This window comes from Diorhabda sublineata, chromosome 6 (genome assembly GCF_026230105.1).
Source record: "Diorhabda sublineata isolate icDioSubl1.1 chromosome 6, icDioSubl1.1, whole genome shotgun sequence".
Taxonomy (NCBI): domain Eukaryota; kingdom Metazoa; phylum Arthropoda; class Insecta; order Coleoptera; family Chrysomelidae; genus Diorhabda; species Diorhabda sublineata.
The window spans coordinates 29064622-29091205 of record NC_079479.1 but is presented as its reverse complement, the minus strand read 5'-3'; the positions used below and the strand labels follow the sequence as shown (position 1 = coordinate 29091205).

Sequence of the window (26584 nt, the reverse complement as noted above, 5' to 3'; positions counted from 1 at the left end):
CTTTCCAAAAAAGATCGATTTTTAAATCGATTCGAATCGTAAACTGATGAATCGATTATTAAAAAAAACTATTTTTTCAAGTATGTATTTACGATGCAAACATGTCCCAAGTAGGAATGGCGATGCTTTCCAAAAAAGATCGATTTTTAAATCGATTCATAAAAAAATCCAGGTCTAAAAAATCTTATGCTTATACGACACCGGCAGTTGCGGATCAACGATAGTTGTCCAACTTTTAAATAAGAAGCAAATCGATAAAGCTTTTTGACTTATTTGTAGCATCTAACGAGTTGAGAGTATTTGCGCTTTAATATATTCTTTTAAACATATAATACACAACAAAACAGTTGTTCAATTAAAACTATGTATGCGCTAGCCCTTAATAACGAGTAACGGTCAAAACGTCCTTCCATCACAATTGTGCTAAAAAGGTAACGTTTTGACACTTCCCAAGATATTGAGAAGGCCATGACATATCAGATGAAAGTGATTATAAAAAACTTTTCCAGAAATACTTCCAATCATAGATTCGGCGTTGGATAGCAAAGGACAGTACTTCGAAGAAGATTTATTAAAATATTTAAACAAAAATCACACCTCATATGCATCGTATTTGTTCTGATATGTCAACATGAAGTAGTCAAAATAAAGATAATAATTTGCCAACAATACACATTCCTATTGTTGATTCCATAGTTGATAAATTAGGTAGAGGGTGAACAACAAAACATCTTTAAAATTGTTTATATTTATTTGATCAATACCAATTTATAATTAACTCTATATAAACATATGTAACATTTTAAATAGTTCTGACTGATAACTGCAATGGTGATATCAAACCTTAATCTAATATTTGGTGTGCATTTCAAGCACTTTTAATCATAAACATGCAGCACTCAAATGGTTTGACCTGTCCATAAGTTGCTGTACCAACTCAATTTTATCTTACATTATTTTATTATACTCTTGTTTATTTTTACATACTTAACTCTTTCTTGCAAATATACAGTTTTGATTATTGTTTTGTTATGCAACAAAATCTGATCATTTTCCCATTGTGGAATCTTGAAATGCACATAATGACTAATAATGCAAACGCTAGTTTATGGCGGATAATTATCAGTTTTCGCAGTTCATATGGGCTTCTCGTTAGATTTAAAAAATTGTAATACTATTTCATAATTGTAATTCTGTAAAAGTTGCTTCAATTTATCTTCGTTTTTCATATTCACGCCTTTAAATTTGTAATAGTCCAAATAAAGATTGCACAAAATTCCTAAACAAAAAAAATTGTGAAAGAATAGACATTTTATTTACTAATCACACTATATCGGAAGCGACAAGTTATTCTAAAAATATTAGGTTAGGCTTCAATCTTCAGTTAGTTTTTAGCTTTCCACTACTGACATTTTAGAGAATTTTCAAGCATGCGCAGTATAGAACGAGAGAGAAAATGAAAACTGTCGGCACCGTAGCGTAGAGACGTTCTTTCCCATAAGAACTGTACATAGATGTATTACATATATGATTTCTAGAGTGAGACACAGACAGGGTGTCTAGCCATCGGGAAAAAAGCGGGAAAAGACGGGAAAACAACGGGATTTTTTTTCGAGATCGGGAATTTTCGGAGAAATGCACAGAAAGTTGTAGTTTCAATACATAATTTGCTTCCTGCTAGCAAAATTGATATAGGATTTTCAGCGCATTGAAGAATGCTAAAATCAAGCCCTCTGGTGAATTATTGACTAAATTCATGATTGATTGTAAAAATTATTTCGTTAAAATTATTAAAAAAATTCAAGAACGATCACCTTTATTATATAAACTTACAAAGTACATAACTTGTGTGAATTCAAATTTAATCGCACATCAATCCAACGTAGCTCTACAGCGACTTGACTCTTGCTTGGCTGTCTGGTTGACACGAACAAGTTGATTTCTGGCTCGACGGCTGACAAAATAAAAAACGAGTATTGAGATATTCTACAATTTTCTAACACCATTCAATCCATGAAGATATATAATCGAAGTGTAAAAAGGCTTGATAAATTTTGGATAGAAGATTCCGGTTTGACCTGCCCGAACTTGATTAATTTTCTAGAAATAATTTTCATTTTATCTCATAGAAATTCAGCAGTTGAGCGCGGATTTTCCGTAAACAATAAAACAACAATAAACAATAAAAAAGCGATAATTATTTTTTTTTGTATTGAATGCTATTGTTTATTGAATATTACTAAAAATTGGTTTACTAATATCGGGAAAATTAGAAAAAGTTGTCGGGAAAAAGCGGGAAAACTGCGGGAATTGAGATGCACGTCAGGTCTAGACACCCTGCCCAGAACTATGATGACTCTACTCACAGTGTAGCCAAATTTACAAACAATATAATTTTATCGAGCCAAAATAAAATAAAATGGGGCAATTTAGAATCATTGGCAATTAACAAATAGAAAATATTGGTTTAATTTATTTTTATACCAAATTGGTTAATATTGAAACTAAACTGCTAATTATAAAATAATTTCATTTTATAAATTACTCGTATGAGATTCCTATACTAGGATAAAAAGAAACATGACAACATCGTTTGCAATTTTAGGCTAGGTGGTGACTGGGTACGCGATATTGAATGAATTTATTTCTTGCGACGTTGCTTTCTTGAAACTGTGCAACCTATATAATTATTTTATAAATTATTTGCCTCTTTTAGTATATATCTCATCTTTTTTTTAAATCAATTTTCAAACAATTATAGTTTGTGGAAAATAGATTTATTTTCAAATTGAACTTCACAAGTAAAAGTGGTTATGTTTGCCGCTTCTTTGGTTATTACGTAGTACTTAAAATATTTACCATACAGTTTCTCGAGGCAGCCGACACCATTCTGAGAAGTTTTTTTGATTTCTTTCTCTCGTTGTAATAAATCTTTATACTTATCGGATAAATATTTAACGGTTTCTTCTTCGGATATTTCCAATTCATGTAAAGCGTTTAACAATTTTACTTCATTAGCACATTTTTGGTGTTTTACTATTTCCTGTTCTGCTGCTTTGATTACAAAATTTATTGATTCGTCGCTTAAAGCTACAAAACAATAACAATATACACAATCCTTGATTTGAATACAGGAAAATGAAATAATTTAGTGAAACTTACATGTACTGATATCAAGTTTGATTTTCTTCTTAGTAGCTTCATAAGAGATATTTTCTTTTAGTATAGAAATTGTTGAAATATTGTCTGATATGAATTCTGCTTCTCCTTTCCTAAAAATGTGTAAATAAAGTTCTTTTAGACAGCAGAATATTGGAAAAAAAGAGTGGAACATAACAAAAATTCAGTATCGGTACGTCTGCAAAAATATAGAATATTTGGAGCCGAAAATATAAATTGACCTATCAAAAATATCACAATGTAAAAATACATAATAAAGAAAATTTGAAATATTGTTGAAATATGTTGCTGCGAACGTTTATCAACATATTCAACTATAGAAATCATTGTTAGGCTGAATCAGAATAAATTAGTAGAATCTGAAGGACGCAGAAGCGAAAACCTTTCGACGAGTTAACGGCTTTGCCACAAAGAGAACATTCTAGTTATTGTTTATAACGTAAAAACAACTTCAATATCCGAATTTTATGAAAATTGTAACGCTCGTATATTAGAACGGTCACTTAAAAACGAGGCTACCGATTCCATTCTTAGTCCACTCAAATTAGACGAAAAATCGCTGTTTCGGAGAGATTTTTTCCACAGTAAACAGAGTCAATCCCGATGTATTTTGGCCGTCTGAAACCGAATTCGAGTTACTACAGTCTCGAAAATGGAAGATGCGGAGATATTGACATATATACCAAAAAAATCGCTTATTTCGCACTTATTTCACCATTTTTCGAGAAAAATATGGGTCTCATCGAAAAACTTAACCGAGACGAGTTGTAGATAATTAAATTTCCTCCAACTTTGCCGTTGAACATTTTGTCGTACATTGCATAGTTCAGCCGCTAGAGGGCGCGCAGGAGATTTTAAAACTCATTTCTTGCATTTTCTAGAAAACTATGTTTTTCCTGGGAAAATAGTAAATAGCAAAGTTGTTGCATACAAAATTCCCGACAATTTTTGTCCCAACCCTTTTTCTGAATATTTTCGCCACTAAGGATCGCGAAAAATTTTTAAAAATCAGTTTTTCCTATTTTTCCGGAAAACCATGCGTCCTAGGGAAAAAAGTTGAATGGCAGCCTTATGGAACATTAAATTTTCACAATGTTTGTCCAAAATATTTTTTTCAATTTTGGTCTTGTCTCGTTGCTGTGGGGAAAATGTTTAATTTGAATGGACTATTTATTGATGTGAGTGGTTACAAATTACAGATGATGCGTTGGCCCTCAACCTTGTGTATTTGACGAGATATTTAATGGGTAAAGTACCGTGGACTATAACTTTCAGCCACTTAAACTTACAACAAATTACTTAGAGATCAATAAAAGTAAATACCCGATGTTCACTAAAAACAAGACTAAATATCCTGGAACAAACGAATGTAACAGCACTTGGTCCATATTACAAGATAGTACCTTCCAGTCCAAATGTATATTTAATTTTTGTAAATTTGATATTTTATTTTTTTTCTTCATGAGTATTTCATATAAACTTACTGATATGTGCATTGCAAAACACTATCCAGCAAACACAATTTAAACGCTAAAATTGTTTTTTCTGTAACTTGAGGTTTTTCGGGAACTTCTGGTAAACATTGATTGATCCATGAATGTATTTCACCAAGACTAAATGATCCTTTTATTGCAAGAGTATTGAAAGGTCTAAAAACGTAAAATATTTCTAAAATCAAACTAGATCCAAATAATTTGCTAAAAACCCAGTATTCTTACAGCATACACAACAAAATTAAATGCTGGGCTGAACATGGGCTGAACATTTTTTAGAGGACGCAATTTTATCTATGGATCATTAAGGGGGGTTCAATACAAGCTTAACCTTAAGTTTGTGGGGTTGTCGCTCTTTTCGCGATATATCTGAAACTATCAATCTTACAAAAAAATTTATAAACATATTTTGTAGCAAATTGCTTTTTCTACAATTATGTCCATGTGAATTTTTGTCATAAATTCAAAATTTAAAAAGTTATGAGCAAAAAAGTGAAAAAATTTCATCAAAAATTTCATATTTTGCATAATAATTTTTTTCTATTGATTTTACCAAAATATTATGTCAGAACTATTTTGTAGAGGATCACTTAAATTTCATTCGTTTGAAAAGCTGTAACAGCTCTTAAAAGTTGACTGGGTTCGTCAATGCTCATGACAACCCGGCCAAAACACGTTTACCTTACTTTTATATATTTTTTTTTTATTGTAAACCTATTTTCGAAAATGTTTTTTCAATCCGTACGATTTCACTTATTTATTACTGACTCTTTTCCTTACTACAGAATAATTATTGTTTTTTACAATATTTTCTAAGAAGAGTGTACATTTTTAAAATGTTAAGCAGGTAGAAAAGGTCCGAGTTACCGTTTGGGGATAAATGGACCTCTGCCTTCTACGACGTTTATTATTATTTTGCGTACAAACATCAACCGCCTATAACAGAGCTTCTTAAACTGTCGGTCTCGACCCCCTGGAGGTCGCGAGACTACTGAAAAAGGGTCGCAAAGATCTGATACTTTTCAATCATTATAAATAAAATTTTAAAATTAATATACACACTACGTACAAATATAAATACAAATAAAAATCATACAAAATACTATTGTAGCTTTATTATAACTATTTTTTGAAAAAAGTGGCAATGCAAAACTGTTATGTAGGGCCTATAAATGAAAATATGGAAGTAGCATTTAGAATAATAAATACAACGCGCTCCTCGATTTTCAACTGAACGTTTATATGGAGGAGGGGGTCGTTTAAAATTTTCTAAGCTTGAAGGGGGTCGCTATATAAAAAAGTTTAAGAAGCCCTGGCCTATAATATGGGCAAACTAAAATTCATAAAACTTCCGGAAAAAAAAATCACGAGTTAACTCAAATTGTAACACACAAACGATGGCGAGCGAGCTCGGGTTTATTAAAATTACATGGAATTTCGTACGGGAGATATAGTCCCAGAGCTGGCTACACTAAACTGTACCGATAAAGTACACGACGCCGACGTTTGAGTTCGTAAACCCCTAGAAAATAGTCGTGACGTCACCAAATGGCTGTTCTGCCTGTTCGGACAAGAAGCATATGAAAATGCCAGCCGAGTTTCCACGTCGAACAAATGTGCCTAAAAAATCGACGGGGTACACGCGTGAAAATTTTTTACATGCTTTTAGGGATCTCAACTAAGGTTTATATGATAATGGCAGAAATTTAGCCAGCCAGAAAACCTTCGGAAAAATTCAAAAATGTCGACGTACATGTAAAATTATATACATTCGCAGTTGTTGCATTCAAAACCTGTTTTTTATGATGCCATTCCAAATATCTTTTTGTTCTACCCCAAATTGAAAAAAAAATCACTTTGATACGCTGCAAACTCGCTGAAACATCATCATTTATAACAGAGCGCTCGATTTGAAGCAGGTTTCTCCGTTTCTAGCGCATCGCGCCCCCGCCGTCGCTGGCCTCTCATCTCGGAAACGCGGACGTAGCGCGCTTGTAAATAAAAAATGTAAATAAAATAAAATATACGTATATCACAGAACGTGAAAAGGAAACAAATGAACAACAACAGAAACGTATACTTAAATAAGATTTATTAATAAAGTATTAAAATTTGAGCGCAAATCATTAAATGCTTTATTGTAATAATGGTCAAAATACAAAGAAAAAGTGAATGAGTAGTTTTTCTCGCTTTCTCTCTTTCAACTTCAACTACATTTAATTTATTCATACGAGAAAAAATATATGAGTTTACTCATTATCATCTTCATCGATCTCGGTCATCGATCATGAGTTTTCCGACAGTCTTTATCCCTTCTGCCGGAAGTTTTCTGAACGGCTACATTTCTGCCACTGCTTTACCGCTCTTAGTTGAACTCTATAAAAACCTATAAAAAAATTTCCACGCGTGTACCCCATCGGTTTTTTAGGCACATTTGTTCGACAGGGAAACTCGGCAGGCATTTTCATATGCTTCCTGTCCGAACAGGCAGAACAGCCATTTGGTAGCGTCACAACTATTTTCTAGGGGTTTACGAACTCAAACGTCGTGTACGTTATCGGTACAGTTTAATATGGCCAGCTTTTGGACTATATCTCCCGTACGAATCTCCCCGACTAATACCAAAAACAAGGCAAGTAAACGAAACGGAAGTCAGTGGATACGAGGGAAATTTGATTTGAAAATCAGAACGTTGATTGATTTCGATAAATAACAATTATACTGTTACAAGGGAAAACAGTAACTGTGTTCTATCTTTACAAACAATATAGCATACATTTATGTAAATCTACTGTGTTCACTTTTTATGTAAATCATATTTTTTGTGGATTTCGAATGAGTACACATACAAAAGCTGATTAATGCAAACATGGAACACTGAATTGTAATTTTGTAAAGAGAGCAGAAACTGTATTCCATCTTTTTTTAACATAAAAATTATAGTTGTAAGATTTCGTACCTATTCTTATCCATCTGATATAACCTGGAATGAAGAGATAAAGCCTTTATCTCATACTTTATAACTCTGCTACACTTTGGTTGCACCAATGGAGAAACATATATTTGTAAAATACCTTTTTTGCCTTCGAAGGTACGAATTTTCAAATCTATACGATTTGTATTGATTTGGCATCGATATGTTGCTAGCAGATAATTTTCATCCTGGAAAACCAGATGTACTCGTACTTTCTTGAATTTAACTAAGTAAAAAAACGACTAACTTGCTTATGAAATTTCGACAACAAAGATATTTACACACATTTCATAATTAACCATTCTCGTATTTTTAGATTAATGGAAATGAAATGCTTCCAAAAAAAAATGACTTAAGGACAATTGTTTTTTATTCACTTCATTTTACAGTAGAACTAAAAAGTTGGCAAAGTTGATGTGAAAACAAAAATAAAACAAGGTTGTCAGATATATTTTCTCAACTTACAGCTTACTAAGCTGTAAAACACGTATCAGTTTCGAAATAGAGGAAGAGTATTGTTATAATTTGAAATTATATAAATAAAGTTTTGAAAATAATAAATTAGAACTAATAAATTAATAGTTGAGATAGTGAGGTTATAATTCTATACCTTACGTTGTCAAGGCAATGAGAATAGTGCAAATCATACGAGTAGGAACTAAGTATTTCATGCGAGTTATACACTATACTTTTTCTACGGCTTCACTAGATAATAGCGAAATGATGAATAACAAATAACATAATCTAGTACAATAAAAATATCGAATATACATTGAATAACAAAGAAGGGGTATATTCATTGTTTTTAGAAAGTTTGAAACAAATATTTAATTATTCACAATATTGACAGTTATATCGTTACAGAGAAAAAACGTGATGTTTGGCAACTCTGGGCACGGTAATGACATATTTGTATTTTCTTTTTTATTTTCCAAAATATTTGATCTTAAAGTAGATAGTAGGTTTTCAGAATTAACAATAAAATTATAAGTACCTAAATAGAGCTGTCATTGCTTGAAATTCGACATTCCATAAGAGACCTGATTTATTATGTAATAAAAACTACAACTGCACTAAGGAAATCAAATTGAAGACATTCAATGTACCTCTTTGATCTATCAATAACAGTTGAGGTACAGCAGTTTTGTGTAAAGCCGTAGAAAAAAATATTGATGTACTGCTAAAATTGGAACTCGCATATAAATAAGGATTCAATTAGTTCATTGAATGGATGGAAAAGCAACAGTTGACTGTGCTTGCTTACCTTAAAAAACCTCAAAAAACGAGCAATACAAGACATCAACAATGTGGGTAATTTATTCAGCATTGCAATGTTGGAGGAACAAAGGAGTCGACATAAAATCATTTGTGATAGTTAATGCATTCACGAAAGCAATTAGCAAGAATGACGTAGTCAACAAGGCATATAGTATTTTTGAAGGTGGTAGCCATTTGTGGTATTTTTGGCTCTTGCAGAAGACTTAAATTATTACTACTCAACCATCTAAGACAGTAAACACACGAAGCTCAACGGTTTTTGGTAGTGAAAGAATTAGTTAGTGCATTTGGTAAAGTAATATTTACCATTACCCCTCAAAAATGTAAGTAAATACCGAGTTTTCTCATGGTATGATAAGGGGAAGTGCACCAATCAAGGGGTTGATATAAATGCTTTTGCGTTATGTCCCTAGAAAAATCCCATTATCTTAAATTATAGGATCCTGAGAAGTACACGGGACTATGGTTACGTTGAAGAGAGTGTTAGTAATAAGAAAAATGTTATGTCGCACATTTCACATTCATTTGAAAAATTTATACTAGAATATTGAATATATAATACATAATATAGTATTAACAGAAAATTTTCACACCACCTTCATCACAGTTGTTTTGATGCCTTCAACCGATTCAAAATGCATTCCTGTCAGAACATATTTGATTTTAGTAAAGAAAAAGGACGTGTGGCGGACAGATCCGGCGAACAGAATTGATGTGGTGATACTGGAATCTTTCTGGAAGCTAAAAACCGCATCTGGCAGGCTCTATTGTATGCTGAAGAATCCAATTGTTCGCGATATCCGCCAGAATCTGTTGTCGTTAATCTTGTATCATTTGTTAATACCCAGTATTGATTCTGGAGGTTCGTTTCGAAATCGTACTGAAAGAAACCAACTTCGTTGCTTTCGCTTTTCTGGAAGATTCTTCGAAATCATTTTTGTACAGAGTTTCGTGCTGCAAAATTTTGAATTAAAGTCTGCTTGACGTTTTCTCGGGAGATATGTAGTTTGTCTGTTATCATTAGAACAATCAATCGTCTATCTTTTTGGATTAGGGCACGTGCGTGTTCGTGTCAGTGCTGTTCTGGGCCCACTATAACTTTATGCGTTCACGTAATCAGACGTGTCTTGATTTGTTGAAGCCTCTGCATTGAATCTTCATTTTTATGTATGCCGAAGAGAATAGATGTTATTATTTTCGCTGTGTCATCGTCCCAGTTATCAACTAATATACATGTATAAAACACATAGCATAGAGAAAACGAGTGATCGCACGCAAGTATTGAAATATGTATGGATATATTACCATATTATGCAGTAGAAGTATCTTTGTTTCGGGGTTATTAACAAAAGAAACAGTATACTTATTTTATTTTCTGACGTCTTTTATCGCACTACAAATTACCTGTTTGTCAGAAATGCTGTGACTTACTACGGCAGAATTTCTATCCACATCCATTAGATCAATTTCAGTATTACATTGTAAGAGAATGTTATCAATGGCCGTAGGTACTTCTATTGATAAATTGTAAATTCCAGTGTTTTTATCTAAAACAAACTTAACAAAACACATCCAATATTGTTCGAACTAATTAGTATTATTTCATAAATTAGAAAAATACTGTTAAATTGTAAAGAAACATCCTCACTCCAGTCAATTGTGGTCGAGAGATAAAACAATGAATTTGGAAGTTTTTTTTTAAATTCTCAGTTCTTTGGACTCTAATTTTGATACCGATTGATCTTGATACTAATAAAATTACAGCAAAGAAAAGTACTCAACAATAGGAGTGGGAAATACACTACTAGATTTAAATTAAGTTGATTAATGATTTCATATTAATATATTGTGCTGAAAAAACTCTACACTATATTTGAATGCAACTAAGAAATAACCTACAGCATCTTTGACCATGAGTAGAGGAATAGCAGAGACTTCATTAAAATAGATATGTGTTGATGATAACTGATACTTTTCTCGTTCTTTTTGGATTTTTCTTCTAATATCTTCAATATCGGCTCTAAAAAAACAGTTATTTTAATACGTTATAGTATACTTACTAGAAATTCTTACTTTAAATAAAAATATAAAAAAGTAACACGGAATTCCGATATTTCCTGGAGCGAGGTTTTAGAAGAGCGCTTTTATAATATTCATTTGCACGACAGAAGTATAGAATTTTACTATTTTACCCATTCTTAGTTTCATAAAGACGTATGCTAATTTCAGACATTAAAATTGAGCACCTAATAACGATATCTCTTGTTAAGGACAGAACTTGTTGGCAGCCAGTTTTCCCGTTGAAAAAAAAACTTGATTACTCCTTAAAATGTTTTATAATGAAATATGAAGCTCAATACTTGCTTCTGTTTCAGTTTTCCCCGTCTTTTATTCAATAAAAATTGAAATTTATTTGGAGTTATAAGTGTCAAATACCATTAGGCCTCATGGCATGTTACATAAGAATGCAGTTGTGTTAATCTTATTTTTTCGATTGAATCCAATTGTATAACAATTGTCCCAACTTCTATCACTCTTTATTTAACATACTTTGTTGGTTCGATTGTTTGACAGTTTCTATAGAATTTTCTAAGACAATTTTTACTTTAGTAGTACATGATTCAATTGAAAACAATGATCTAAAATCCAATAATATTGCGTAAAATAGTTCAAGAGTTATACTATAAAGTTTTGGTGTTCAATGTATACATATATATATATATATATATATATATATATATATATACGAGAGGTACCTGGTCTGACCTATAGTCGTCGTGGCGGTTGTTGGAAGGCCTTAGCTTAACGAATATAAAAAATGGACTATATTCTGTTCTGGGTAAAACTACTCCTTCGTTATTAACAGTAAAATATTGGGTAGCAGAGTTTAGACGAAGCCGTACTGCCTGCGAAGACTAGCATCGCAGTGGTCTACCAAATAAGGGTGACAACTCCAGAAATATTGAAGAAAATCTACAAAGCGGTATTGGATGATAGTCGACTGAAGGCTGTGCTCACAATGGAACAAAAATAACCTCGTGAAGATGTTTCCATCAAGTGTTCGGCAGTGTTTCATATAAATAAAACCAAAACAAAAGAGCAATCAAATTATGTAAACTTTTTGTCGGAGTTTGACGAAGAAATCAAGCAAAAACGGTTAAGAATAAAGTGTTGTTTCATCAACGCAATGCACCAGCTCACACATCCTATATTGTAATGGCCAAAATTAGTGAAATAAAGTTTGAAATGCTATCTCGTGCACTCTATTTGCAACATTTAGCCCCCTGGATTATTTTCTGTTCCCAGACTTGAAAGGATTTCCCAACAATGGAGAGGTGATGTCGGTAATAATAATTTTGCGACGCTTGACGATTTTCATTATAAAAATGGTATGGAACTTATTGAACGTCGAACGGGAAAAGTGTATGGAGCTATAAGGAGATTTCGTTGAAAAATAAATATATTTTTTTCACAATTTTCGTGTTTTCCTTGTTGGGCCAATTACTTCTGGGACTATCCTCGTATAGTGAGTTCAGAAATAGTCCGAAACACCTACACTTTATGCTATTATCAAGTTCATTTATTCTAACTAAATTTATTCATAATAACCATTTTCTAATGATTTCAACTTTATCACATAGTAAATTAGTATCAATGATGATAAATCTCAACTTTATTCAATAGCGGATTTGTCAGCTAATTATTATAAAGTAATGGATACTAAACGATAAACTTTCCTTTGCATTTATGTACCTACATGTACACAATATCTTTTTCAACTTTTTCATCATTAGCGCCTATTATTTAAATTATTCTTAGACCAATGATAATGAGATATACACAAAAAAAATTCTTTTCCACTGAATTTGAATAAATTGTGATTCTAACCAGTTTATTTAATTGTTTCGAGTTACGGCTGCTCTGAACAAGAAGAAAATAAAATTTTTCTTGATTGTTACTTTTCGGTTTTTCATAACGACAGTATGAAGAGGGATGTTTGTAAAAGCAAAATACAGGGATAAATAGTGATTTACTTTGATACACGATATCTTACTTCAGTTTAAAAATTTTTTGGCACGTATCAGCAGATGCTATGTATCCAGCTGTAGAATTATCAAAGCTGGCTTCAATGACTTGTGTGGTAAGTCCAAAAATTCGTCCGGAATAGGTGACAACTAAAATTTCATCATATCCAGCTGTTGCAATCACTCCACATTGTAATGAGCTGACGCTTTCATTACAGTTCTACAAATATCAATCATTTTATAGTCAATAGAAAAATTCTATCAAATTTTATAGACGGTTTATGCAAAATATATAAGGTCGAGCTAATTCTGTATTATCTGTTTGGACATTAAAATTCTAATTTTTTTGTGAATAGAGCTTGGAAGTACACATTATTGGCAGAGAACTGACGACTTCAAGCCTACATGGATAGCTACAGGATAAATAGCTGGGCCGTAGCAGACTTCTGTAGAGAAAGTTCTAAAATAGCAGATTTTTCTCACTTTGTGAGAATAGTCTCTGTGGTGGAATAAGATTGGGCGCTAGTCAGTCGACACAATAAATTCACAGTAATTTCAATCGGCTCAAACACCAGAACTGCTTTATAAACCTTAAAGACTTATCCCGTGTGCTCTAATTCTCCCAAACTTAGTGAACTATGTTGAACACATAACCTTCAAACAAGTCATCTACTCTTGGACAATCGCTCGAGATTAGTCAGCAAATGCTCAAAATTCCTACCCAAACCAAAATCTTGGAACCACGATTCTAGACTCTCTGTATCGAGATTTGAAATCGAAGTTAAATGATAATAATCATCGGAGTGAAGTAAACGAGATCTTCATTGATTAAATAATCTTATGAGTTGATACCTTAAAGATTGCTTTCTACTATTTATTGATTTCAAACGCAAATAAACAATCCACAATAAAAATATCTTACGTATTTATAAATGATTTTCGGTACTTCTAATGGATCCTCAACGTTAACTTGATAAACTTCAATGGAGCCATCTTGTCTACCTATTATTAATTGCTTTATGCCTTCTCCATTTAAATCGTAACTATCCATAGCACATACAGGACTATCGTTTTCAGAATTTGTCATCAACCAGCGTTGAAATCCTTGTAAACTAAAAATAACAATATCTTACTTTTGTTTTAAGACAGCAATGAACCTGTAAAATTTTAGTAATGCTGGATTTCAATCTAACTATAAAAAATTAAGTACTTATATACAATCTCTGACAATAAAGTTAGGTATAATATCAACGTCTATCAAATATGATTAAAAGTAACCACACTGGTCTTCAATATAGTCGTGTGCCATAACTATACCTCGCTGAGATCTGATATAATTGTTCTGAAAACATAAGACAAAGTTTTGAAGCATCATCTCTTTTTTGTCAGTGAAATTCTGTGCTTACTAGGTTTGCAAACGTTTAAAAAGTTTCATATACATTGGAACATCCAAAGAAAATTATTTGTTTTTTCTGTTTTTTTTCCAATAAGGCCATGCAGGTGAAGGTCATTAAATGCTTCAAGGCTCCATTTTAAGATGATACCTGAGACAACTCGACTCATTGTTAGTAACAATACAAGTCAAGAAATTTGGGTCATCGCATCCGCTGCTTCGACATAGTTTCGTGAAGTTTCAACACGTTTTCTTCGACGATTTTCAACTACAGGAATTTTCCAAAACGAGCGAACAATTCAATATACATACGAAGGTCACTCTGTATATTTTGAGATATCTACGAAACTAGAGAAGCTAGAGCTGAACATTGCATTTTAAAATGCTACTATCCTTAAGTTTTGTGTTGAGAACGAGTAATTTTACAGGTTGACATCATGAATATGAATAAAAAATGAATAGGACGTAGATTTCCGACAGGATTTTGCTTTAATTATAAGCATGGCATAACAAAAAATATGGCAAACCTTCAGCAGGCCAAAGGAGACTGTATTTTGACAAGAAAACATCACGAAAATATATTCTTTAAACTTAACAAAAAAATTGAAATAAAAACTTTCACACTTCAAAGGTTTTTTTATAAGAAATCATCACGATTATTTATATAGGTTTGGACATTTTAGTAATTCGGTTTTTACGTTTGCCAATATTAAATCTATATTGTATAGTAAGAAGATAGACTTGGAATGGTGTTAACTTGGCCTTTGTCTACTTCGTACGTTTCTGATTTTTTTTAATATTACAGAAATATCTTGACATTTTTTTGAACACCAGGAATTGTAAAGAAGCGAAGAGTTATGCACGCAATTATCTTTCACAATACAGGATTAATCTTGAAGATCAACGTATGGGTACAAAGCGATTTGGTACACCCCAAAATGTTGGCAGTCGAAATAGAAACGCGGGACGTCGTCGAGGTCTCAGACAACAAATAGTGTAGTGCTAGTGCTCAATCAAATACGAATAATTAAGATAACAAAAATAAAGCAAATAATTGAAAAGTATGCAAAAATAGAGAGCTTATCCCTTAGGTTTTTGATACTGTTTTGACTCCGTCTATGATCAGTTCAAGAACATGGAATGATGTATCGACGCCGCTCCCAATTTCGATTGGGATTAGCGGAACAACCATGTGTTGACTCGACTTCAAGCGACAAGACGCCGCGTCGAGAATTGGTGTGTTTCATTATATATAAGCGATTTGGACCATGCCTCGACTCGTCGGTCGAATCGACAAAAGTCGCTCCGTCTGTTTTCAGCCTTAGATATCGTCCGACCGTGGTACTTAATGGAGAGTCCTCGACTCAGCATCGCGTTTCTTTCGGTTTCTTAGCTAAATGTAAAACTAAACTTATTATTCGTTCTCCCATCATCCTGTTCTAGGATTAGAACTCAGGACTTAAACAAGCATTTTACTGAATAACCAAGCAGATTATCAATGCAAGTGCAAGTAATCATTTCAAAAATCTTGTCATTTGGGCCGTAAATTGATTTACCAAATTCTATTGTCAAAAGTTTGTGCAACAACAAAAAGCACCTATAGAAGTAAGAGTTTATTTATTTTTACTAAGAACTGTTCGAAGATTAAGCTCCAAGAAACAATATTGATGCTTAAATTATAATAAACGATGTAAGATATCAAACTAAATAAAGGTAGGTATCTAATAGTATTTAAATCAAAGTTACAGGATTTTAAATGGAAGAATATACCAAGCAAAGCTAGGGAAATACTCATACCGAGACAAGATAGAAATAGAAGAGGTTTTCTACCGAAATGATCAACCAACAACTACCCTATAAATCTAGATAGTAAGCTAATAAAGCAGCTTCATCTTCTGATATATTAGAACCAGCATATATTAGAACAAGTTCTAAATGATACAGAATAGAGCAATAACCACCGAGATCTTGAGTAGCTAGTAAAAACTAACAAATTATTAAACATTTCCTTAATACTGTATTTGTTAATAAACTAAAATTTTATCATTCGTACTATTTTCAACGAAATTTTTAACTTTAGTCATTTCATCTTCTATCTTCATTTCTTTTTTATTACTTATTAAATAGTAAGGAATTAAATTAAACGTGGACAAAAAATATTTTTTTTACAGAAAAACCTTCAGTTCTAATAATCTTCTTTAAAAATACAATTAAGTTTTTAATCAATATTATATCAACACAACACAATGAGTACTGATAACTTTACATACGTTTCAACATCTAGAACTCCAATACGACCATCAGTTGTTCCAAATAAAACGACAGCGTTTTCTTTGCCTTGATAAATGTGAAGTACCGTTGGAGTGCTCTCAACTTCCATGCTAAAAGTTACTCTTGCATGTTCCAACGCTCTGATCATTCTACCTTCACATGCTATTAATGAAATTAATCGTCGATTCTGAAATATACAGACATCTGAATCTATACGGTCGTTAATCGGCGAACGTTGAATTTTTTTTTTCTCATTGCCATATTAATACCAATTAAGGTTACAATACAAGATGTTCAGAAAGTAGTTAAACAAATCAAACAGACAATTTTTTTAATGGTAATTCTATATTCGATCATGTTTTAGAGCTCTACAACTTTGAATAAGGTTTCATGTACCTAGGATTTGATCGTCATCGTTAATCTATCCCTACAGAGCTGCCACTAATTTTGAGATAAAAAAAATAGAAACAAATATCTATAATTAGTTATGGATTTATTGTTTTTTAAAATAATCTCCATAAAGATCAATATTTCCATTCCGATTTTGAACAGTTAAAACATAAATTCGATGTTTTGTCTGTTGAAAAACCCTTTTGTTTGAACTGATGTGTAAGAAAACGAATTTTCGTGGTGGAGAATGATTCGTCTTCTGCGAATGGTTTCCCTGATTTTGTCCCACACTTTTGGCTAAAAAATGCAAGAACACCATTCATATTAGGCAGTTTTATCTTGATCTGAACGTTTGCGACCACGTCCAGTTAATCCAAAAAAGTACTTCATGCACGAACAACTTTTTGTTGGAATTGGGTCGTCTTGAAAAACCCATACTATCGATTGTTTTTTAGGATCGGGTTCATATGCATAGATTCATGATTATGGATAGAAGTGAAACCCAATCTCACTGTATGTCTCATGACGATTTTGCAAGCTTCGATGCAACCGATTTTGGACGACCTTCACAAAATTCATTTTGTAGCGAAGTGCGACCACGATTGTATCATTATATGCGGAAAACCAGGTGGTTCGAGATGGTGCTTCATTACCAAAAGTCGAAGCGAGTTGATTGGCTCACTGCTGTTGGTTTAATCCAAATCGAAAGTCATAGAAAATCATCGCATGAAAATGTTTTCCCCTTTTTGGCCAAGATGAATGTTTCAAGTATCTGTAAACAACTCAAATGATATTCGTTTGACAACACGTTCTGAGTGTGTTCATCATGAGGAGAATGCGTGCGAAAATCAATAAATTTCATTGAGTTTTGTGCTCATGCTAAAATTTCAGTGCAATACCAAAAGATTACAGTGACTCACATTTTGATTATAAAAAGCGATTACGTCAACAATTTTATCCCCACAAAGATACGAGCCGTTGTCCTTACAATCTTTAAAATGTGTATAAACATGTTTACCACATAGAAATAAATCGTTACCCAACACAAACCTAAAAAAAAAATAATAAATTCAATGCAAAAATATTTTCTTCATGCGGGAACTCACATTGTACTTATAGATTCAGTCATACCAGAGTCGAAGGTTAAAAATAATTTTCCTTTTTTTGTGTAACCTTTCACTTCTATACCAGACGCGATGAAAATTTTATCATTTGCTGTACCTAAATAAAAGAAAGTTATAAGAGAAATACGTTTCGTATTATTTGTAGATAGAAATCTAGGAATAAAGCAAAATGAATTCCGTAAATGGATCTGAAAATTTTTTTTTTTATCTAAATCGTAATTTTAAACCTTATAAGTATCCAGTATTCCAAGAAAACTCTGTTTTGTAAGTTATCAACATCATGTGTAATTAATCGAAAATAATAATAAAACTTTATTCATACCGGGCGCTTTTATTTATTTTAACAAAAAAGGACTCCTTTTGTTTGTTTTAAGTTTATTTTATACAAAAGTTTAGGTCTTTTATTTATTTTAGTTGTGTGTTTGCTTTATAGTAATTTACAAGCTCTTGTCTATAAATTGTAAACAATTTTTTGGCATTAACTCCACAATGCAACATAATCAGGACACAGGAAAATACTTATAATAATTGATACTCCACATTCTAAAACTGAAACATCAACAGAACTGTTTTTGTTTGACAATGACCACATCGTCATCAAGCAATAAGGCACAAACGACTTGTTGAATTAATATTAAGAACTATTAAAATGAAATTTGTATAAATACGATTTTCTTTAATTAATAGAAGAAAAAGCGTGAGCTCAGAAAATTATGGTGAATTAAACGTAGATAACTCTGGTTACTCAATATGCTATTTATTTTATGGAATAAATTTTCTAATTATTCGTGAAATTATCTCAATGTTCGGTTAACAGTAATTAACAGTAATTATCGTTATCTGGACACTATCACTACACCAAAGTCTCTTGCAACTGCTCATTCTACTAACTAAATAGTAACAAGTATAAGGGTCCAATAACCTGCTGCTCCAGCTACTTTTACTGAAACTATTGGCGGTCCTGGAAGAGTTTTGAAATGTATTTGAATATCTTCTTTTTTCACAGAAAACACCTGCAGGATTCCATCGACATCCGCAACTGCAACCTAAAATATTCAATTAGAAAATCAAAAATAGGTCAGGTTAAAATTTTAAATCCCTTGGCATGACACTGACAAAAGATAAAAGACTGGAAAACGAAATGAACGAGAGGACAGTAGGAAGTGGAAGATTATTCAATGCAATTAAAAGTTTCTGTCCAAAAAGGATTTACAAAAACAAATAAAGCCAGATATACGTCAAAAAAACTATCATATTACATATGATGATTGTACAGAAACTGGATTTCTAAAAAGAAATAGAAAATAAAACAAGACACTTTGGGAATAACATCATGGAATTCAAAACCAATTCAAAACAAAGACGAGGAGAGAGCTAATAAGGCTTGGCATGAGGCATGAAATTAAAAAAAACAGTCCTTAGATTACAAGAGAAAAACAAGAAATAGAATGGCAAGAAATGAAATAATAGACAAAAGAGTTTGGTATTTTCTAGCTCACCAACATATTTAAACTAACCACCTTACTTTGAGAATGTATATATTTGTGCAGAAACTCTCTTTTCACTGTATCGCTTACATCAAATGACCGCCAAGAAGCCATCGCTCTTAATGAATTTAAATAGTTAATAATAATAATAATAGAATCAAGCACGTGAATACAAGAATAACAAGTTAAACTATGATCCAAAAAGCACTTCAAACCAATTATAATATGCTTTGAATACGACTCTGTGAATCGCCACAGTCAGCAGGCGAAGCCAAACTAAATCTTTTACTTAATTGAAATATTGGGATATTTTGATTTTTTATTGAGCTTACTAAGATTAGTAAACTAGCGAAATTCACTAGTTTCTGCCGAGGGAATAGGTTCAAGTAAGAATACAGTATAAAATCATATCAACATTCACAGGAGCTGTTCAAAGAAGGGCTGCATGGAGACCTCTAGATCAGTGAAACAGTATTCCCAGACTTCCAAAGAAGCTAGCTAAATAGCGGGTTTTCCAATAGGAGGTGTTATTTTGATATTCAAAGAAAAATGTCATTTTTTGAGATAAATGATCGGATGTTTATTTCATTATAAAGAGGAAGGTATGCCGTTAATAATGGAACACAACATCAGCCAAATGGCTGCCACGACTGCGCTTACAGGACCATATCCTTTTCATGAAATTTTCCGTAACCAAATTGCAAAGCGGCTGCGCTATGTCCTCGATAGCCTCACGAATTCCATCTTTGAGGTCTTGAATCGATGCTGGACTGTTGACGTAGACCTTATCTTTCACGTGGCCCCACAGGAAAAAGTCGCAAGGTGTTAAATCACAAGATCTCGATGGCCAATTGTTATCACCTCTTCGAGAGATAACACGGTCCGGAAATTTTTCCCGTAAAAGATCGATGGTTTCGTTGCTTGTGTGGCACGTGGCGCCGCCTTGTTGAAAGTAAACGTTGTCCAAATCAATACCATCCAATTCGGCCATAAAAAATCATTAATCATCTCTCGATAGCGCAATCCATTCACCGTAACTGTTGCTCCAGCCTCATTTTCGAAAAAGTAAGGTCCAATGACACCGCCAGACCATAAACTGCACCAAACAGTCACGCGTTGAGGATGGAGAGGATTTTCAACAATAACTCTTGGGTTTTCCGAGCCCCAGATTCGACAATTTTGTTTATTGACGTAACCACCAAGGTGGAAATGGGCCTCATCAGTTGATGATTTTTCAAGGACCCAATCAGCAAAGACACGACGTTGTTGATGATCGGCCGGCTTGAGTTCTTGTGTTAACTGAACTTTATAGGCCTTAAGACCCAAGTCTTTATGCAAAATACGGTGTAATGACGATTGTGGAATGACTAATTCCAAAGAACGGTGAGGAATGGACAAACCTGAGTTTTCTTCAACACTTTGGGCTACAGCAGCAATATTCTCAGTTGTTCTTGAGCGACGTGCACGGGTTTTATTCTTCACATCACTAACTTGTCCCAACAGCTCAAATTTTTCCACCAATTTCTGTATTGCGGTCCGAGAAGGTGCTTCACGTCGACCCAAAAATGTTTTAGTTTTACGAACCGTCTCTGCCAAACTTTCACCATTTTTATAGTGAATTTTAATAATTTCAGTGCGTTGTTGAAGCGTGTATCGTTCCATTTTCATTAATGGCGTAGTTTCTACTTGTCAAATGTCAAAAAATGGCAGCTTCAAAAGTGATATTTACCAAAATAGCGGGCTGTTCAAAATAACACCTCTTATTGGAAAAACCTTATAATCACACTATTGAAATTATCGCATTAAGGTAAGGATGAGTGATAAGGTGGTACAAGCACTTTCAGTAGCAAATGTAAAGATTCACAAACATTCATAACAACTATTACGATATCAATCATCATCATTCGTCAAAAAATTCTACCGCAAAGAAAAAAAAAGTGTGGTTATGTCAATGAATGAATAACGACGCTAATAACAGAAATAATTCCTTACCCTTTGACATTCTTTTTCTACTGTCCCAGGAATCACTTGCAAACAATTTGGATTAGTTACACCAACAATAGTATAATCCACTCTTGTTAACTCTAGATTATACATTCTTTCAAAATTAATGAAAATAAATCTTATTTCGTAATAAGGGCCACAATGTAGAAATCGATTATAGTGCTATAGCGACCGACAATGCAAACAATACTCCTTCCAGTGCCATATAAGTACATTTTTAGACAAAGTCTAAGAAAGGAAGTATAAAATTACCTTTAAGTACGAAGTATTTCCATGATATTCCAATTATGTTTAAAAATTAAACTTGAAAATGGGTACTTAAAGATGAGCCAGTGTTTTCACGATTCTGTCAGCCAGAATCGTATACTTCATCAATTATTTTATGTTGAATTAATTCACCACAAATGTCAATTACTTCGTTTTGGATCTGAGGGCTTGTTTACAGGACATTCTTCTGTGAAGTATTCAAATGCTCAGCCAGATCTTTATCTCCAGACTCAGTCGCGAACCGGGCTTTAAAATTACCATCATTATGCAGTAGTTGTTCAGGTTCTGGTGTAATTTGTATGCGCCCCGAATCGATTTTGAGCAAACTCCGGCAAACGCCAGTTCTAGTATTCCATAGTTTAATGCAACATTTAATAATAAAAATTACGACAGCGATCCCAATGGGTACTGATTCAATTATATAAAATGTTTGTTTTCGTAGTTTAGTCAGCATTGTTTCATTGAGTAATATAGAATCAATGAAAAATTCTAAATTACCTAAAATTTCCTTAAAAAAAGTTTAACTATCTCTTATTATATAATTAAAAATAAATTAGTTCGAGGAATTTTTTAATCAATTAAATGATAACGAGATGAGTAACCAATGACATATTTTGGACGTCTAGAAAAATAGAAAAATTGGAAGTCATCCCGGAATAATTTGACTAATTAGGAATATTACCTTTCGTTGCTTAATACATCAAGCTGTCGAATAATGAAAATTTTTAATTAATGGAAAATTTATTAGAATATTAATGAATTTTTATTAATTTGATAACGTAGATATTTTTTCTAAAAGCCATTTGTCGAATTAAGAGTTCATCCAGCTACAAGAGAACCGCGAGAGATAACTGCCTGAGGTAAACCTGTACTATATTACAGCCTTGGAAAGAACCAATGATGATAATGCGTAATCAACAACAGTAAACGATCAGTTCAAGCAAAATTCAATAGATTATCATTATAGCAATTTCTTGTATTATGGAAAATTGCTGGAAAATAACTTATCATCACATCTAGTCGACAAACATATTTACAAAATGAACCATTTGAAAATCAATGAACGTGGATGTAAGTGAACAGTAATATAACTGATTGTCAAATATGTGGGGAAAGACTAGAAGGAGTAACAGTCTAAGAACCACAGAACATCCATATAGATTTTCTATGTCAGGGCCCTCGATGGTACGTGGCACAACTAATTTATTTTCGCGGTTCATTTAAATTTACGACACAGGATATCTACTATATTCTAAATAAAAGATTGTAGATACTTTTTTTGTATATAGAAAGAGCAAAAGTTTTATCCTGCACAGTCCATCATTTTGCTGTACCTTGTCTATACATTCAAATGTTCCAATATCAATCTTCTTCAATGCTTTTTGTTATTCTTCAGACTGTTTTTCAATTTTGATATTTTGGCCATTGTATTCCGATCAACTTGATACATTACCATTTTCCTAGGTGTTAAATTGTTCTTGATAGTTCCAGCTACAGTAAAAAATCCGATTTTTGTTTGTCAAAACTACTAATTTCCTCTGTAACAATGGAATCTGAAAATTAAAATTAAACTTAAAAACACTAAAGGCTCTTCTATGGGTAAATAACGGACTATCAACTTGATGCTCTTCGACGATCATATCAATATCTACTACATCTGTTTTTACATCATATGAATATTCTTGGTTTACTATACAGTCATGAACTTTGACATAACTGTGATCTTCATAAATGAAAGTGGATAATGAAGGCAAATTACAGGTTAAAATAGATGGGATAGCTTTATACTTCAAATGTTTTCTATTGAAATTTGTAATATCACTCATCCGAAAATGATTTTCACACAAGTGATAATTTGATGTTGAGCATTGTATTTTACAAGATTCTTTCCATTTAGAACACACATCAGGAAATCGTTTGGGGAATTGAAATAAATTTTTATTTATTTTGATAATTGACAATTAACAATAATGCCAAGTTTTTGTTATACTAGCACCACAATTGATTAGTGGCAGAACTAAATTTGCCAATAGCCAATACACGAAATGGCTTCCACCAGTCGTCGACAGTAAAGATAAACTCACTTACAAAATAATAACTTGCACTTTAGAAGAACAACTAGCTGACTTAGAAAAAAAGTTAAGCTACCTAGATATTCTCAAGGTTTTAAACTCTTGCGTATACGAAATGTTTTCAGTAATCCATAATCTTATCAAAATCTCATCCACACTTTCGGGTATTTCCTGCACATAATAGACTACAAACTATTTTGAACTCAAGATTCAAAAGTATGGATTTTTCTGGACAATGTTTTCCATTTCTTTACCGTTTCGACAGGTCTATTACTATTTACTTTCAGTTACTGTGGATACGACAGAGCTTTTTAAAATTGAAAAAAAACACGTTTGACAGATCCCTGAACGCTCTTCGTCCACAGAACAAAGACAAGACCAAGAAATAAATATTGGAAAAGTAATCGAAAATTTTGTAAAATCTGGTGCAAAACGACTTGAATTTGTTTTATAATTTCTAATACCAAGTTCGGGTTTCGAATTTTAAATAAACTAAAAATTTTAAATAAATTTAAATAAAACCGCGTATGTCAAGCCCATTGTTAAAAGTGAGGAATTAATAAAAGCGACTTTGACATTTTCCAAAAGACAATAATCGTTAATAATGGAAATATTTTGTTAACTACTATAATTTAATTTATTAACAAATTTGGAAACAAGTCTTTAATTAAATCATATTTTTTTCAATACTTATTCATGAGCGTATCAATACAAACATTTTGCTGAAGAAAAATTTCAATACATATTTTAGAAATAGTACATCACTCAGTCTAGACCCTTCAAACTTTTTTTAATAGAAATCTTAGGACTTAGTGACCAAATTTTAATTTTCCATCTTTAAAAAGTGGATTGTGTACTAAATTCCAGGTAATACTCTTCCGTCACGTCACGTATTATGTACTCGGACTACCTTTTCGTTTACCTGAAATATCCCTGCCCCAAATTGGCGCATCCTTATGGCATACCCAAAGTTTTATATGAACGAATGGCTGACGGCTTATGAAGAAAATGATGACTCCATGGTAACATGAAAAATAATAAAAGCTTTTAATATTCAATCTTTGAGAATTACAGTTCCGTATTGTTGAAGATATCTTTCCGAACCTCGGTAGAAACCTACCGGAAAAACGCTTTTTATTTAGTTTATTATACATTAAATTTTTCTGTTAGTCAAGTTTTTACAACTTTTGTTTTAAATTGCGACATTTATCCGTCTATAGGAAAAAATAATTGTGCTGAAACCTTTCTAAGGATTATATGGAAATCTACTAGCTGGAAAATTTGATAGTGCAAAGTACATTTACTTCTTGTTCAGCTCAACATAAGGTTGTGAATATCTTTTCTATAAAATTTTATAAAATCGAATTACTACATTTTCTGACACCGAACATTTTGGAGAAATTTTCGTCAAACAAAATACAAAAACAATTAATAATAAATAAATAAAATAAACACCCCCTCGAAAGAGACTTTAGTCCTCTGTTAAGCAATGTAATTTTTTTTTTAGATTTATTCTAATATTCTTTCAATACAATTCAATTAAATGTTCAAAATGATCACCATTCACTTTTGACAATAACCGAGACGATTTTGGAATCGTCATACAACATTTTGTATTTATTGGTTATTTTGTTAATTTCTTCTATTGTTTGCTTAAAATCAGCCATATTGACTGGCAAAAGTTTTTGTAATGTAGGTACTGGGAAGTTAAAAAAATCTTGAAAAACCTCACCATTAACTGTGCCCTCAAAAAAATAAGGGCCAGTAATTTTATTGTTAATGATACCAGCCCTTTATTAGGATACTGAGTATGAGCCACACACATCCAGTGAGGATTTTCTCCGCTCCAATATCTACAGTTAGGTTTGTTAACCTTTCCGTTTAAATGAAACGTCACTTCATCAGAAAAAACTATTTTGTCTATGAACTGCAAATCTGCGTTCATTCTTTCCATCATCAATTCACAGAATTCTTTCCATTTATCAGGATCATCTTCATTCACCTCCTGAACCAACTGAACTTTGTAGGGGTGGTATTTTTCTTTATGTAAAACTTTCAAAATAGATGATTTACCTACATCATTGTCGGTGGCAAGTTTTCGAGTTGTCTTATTTTCTCTCTAGAAGTACATCTAGCTTTTTTTCATCAGTAAATTGAACATTTCTACCTGGTTTTTCAATATTATTGACATGTCACGAAACTTATTTTCAATTTTGCTAACTGTAGACTGCCAGACGTGTTGTCCAGAGTATTTATTATTAAAAATTTCACAAACCTTCTTTTGAATTCCTGTTGTCTTTGAGTCTCGGACAAAGAAGCCATAAATTTAATACGCGCACAAATATTATAAAGAAGTCTTCTAGTAACTTAAAGTACCTAACTATCAGCAGCCTACTAGATTCATATCAATTGTTTATTTGGCTTTTTACAAGAACAAATAAAAAAATATCCGATTATTTCTAAAGTATATTTTAATAGACCAGAGAATATTGCTGATTTAAAAGTTAGGATAACGGAAGAAATTAACAAAACCAGTCAAAAAATATTTTTATTTTTTAAAACAAAATTAAAAATTTAATTTATTACCTAAACCGCCGCCAATGTTAATTCCCTCTACTGACTAAAT

The 26584-nt window shown here is 32.4% G+C and overlaps 1 protein-coding gene across 1 annotated transcript; it reads right to left on the bottom strand.

Annotated features, from left to right (window-relative positions):
- Positions 1-732: 732 nt before the first annotated feature.
- On the bottom strand, positions 733-21771 carry LOC130445328 (Bardet-Biedl syndrome 7 protein homolog). The gene is made up of 14 exons (XM_056780902.1): positions 21608-21771; positions 19051-19174; positions 18111-18225; positions 17925-18054; positions 16614-16801; positions 13873-14062; positions 12980-13170; positions 10825-10945; positions 10330-10482; positions 7633-7835; positions 4665-4829; positions 3163-3272; positions 2860-3090; positions 733-1279 (listed from the first exon to the last, which is right to left on the bottom strand). The coding sequence occupies exons 1-14, from the start codon at positions 21710-21712 to the stop codon at positions 1137-1139; spliced, it is 2169 nt and encodes a 722-aa protein (XP_056636880.1). The 5' UTR covers positions 21713-21771; the 3' UTR covers positions 733-1136.
- Positions 21772-26584: the final 4813 nt, after the last annotated feature.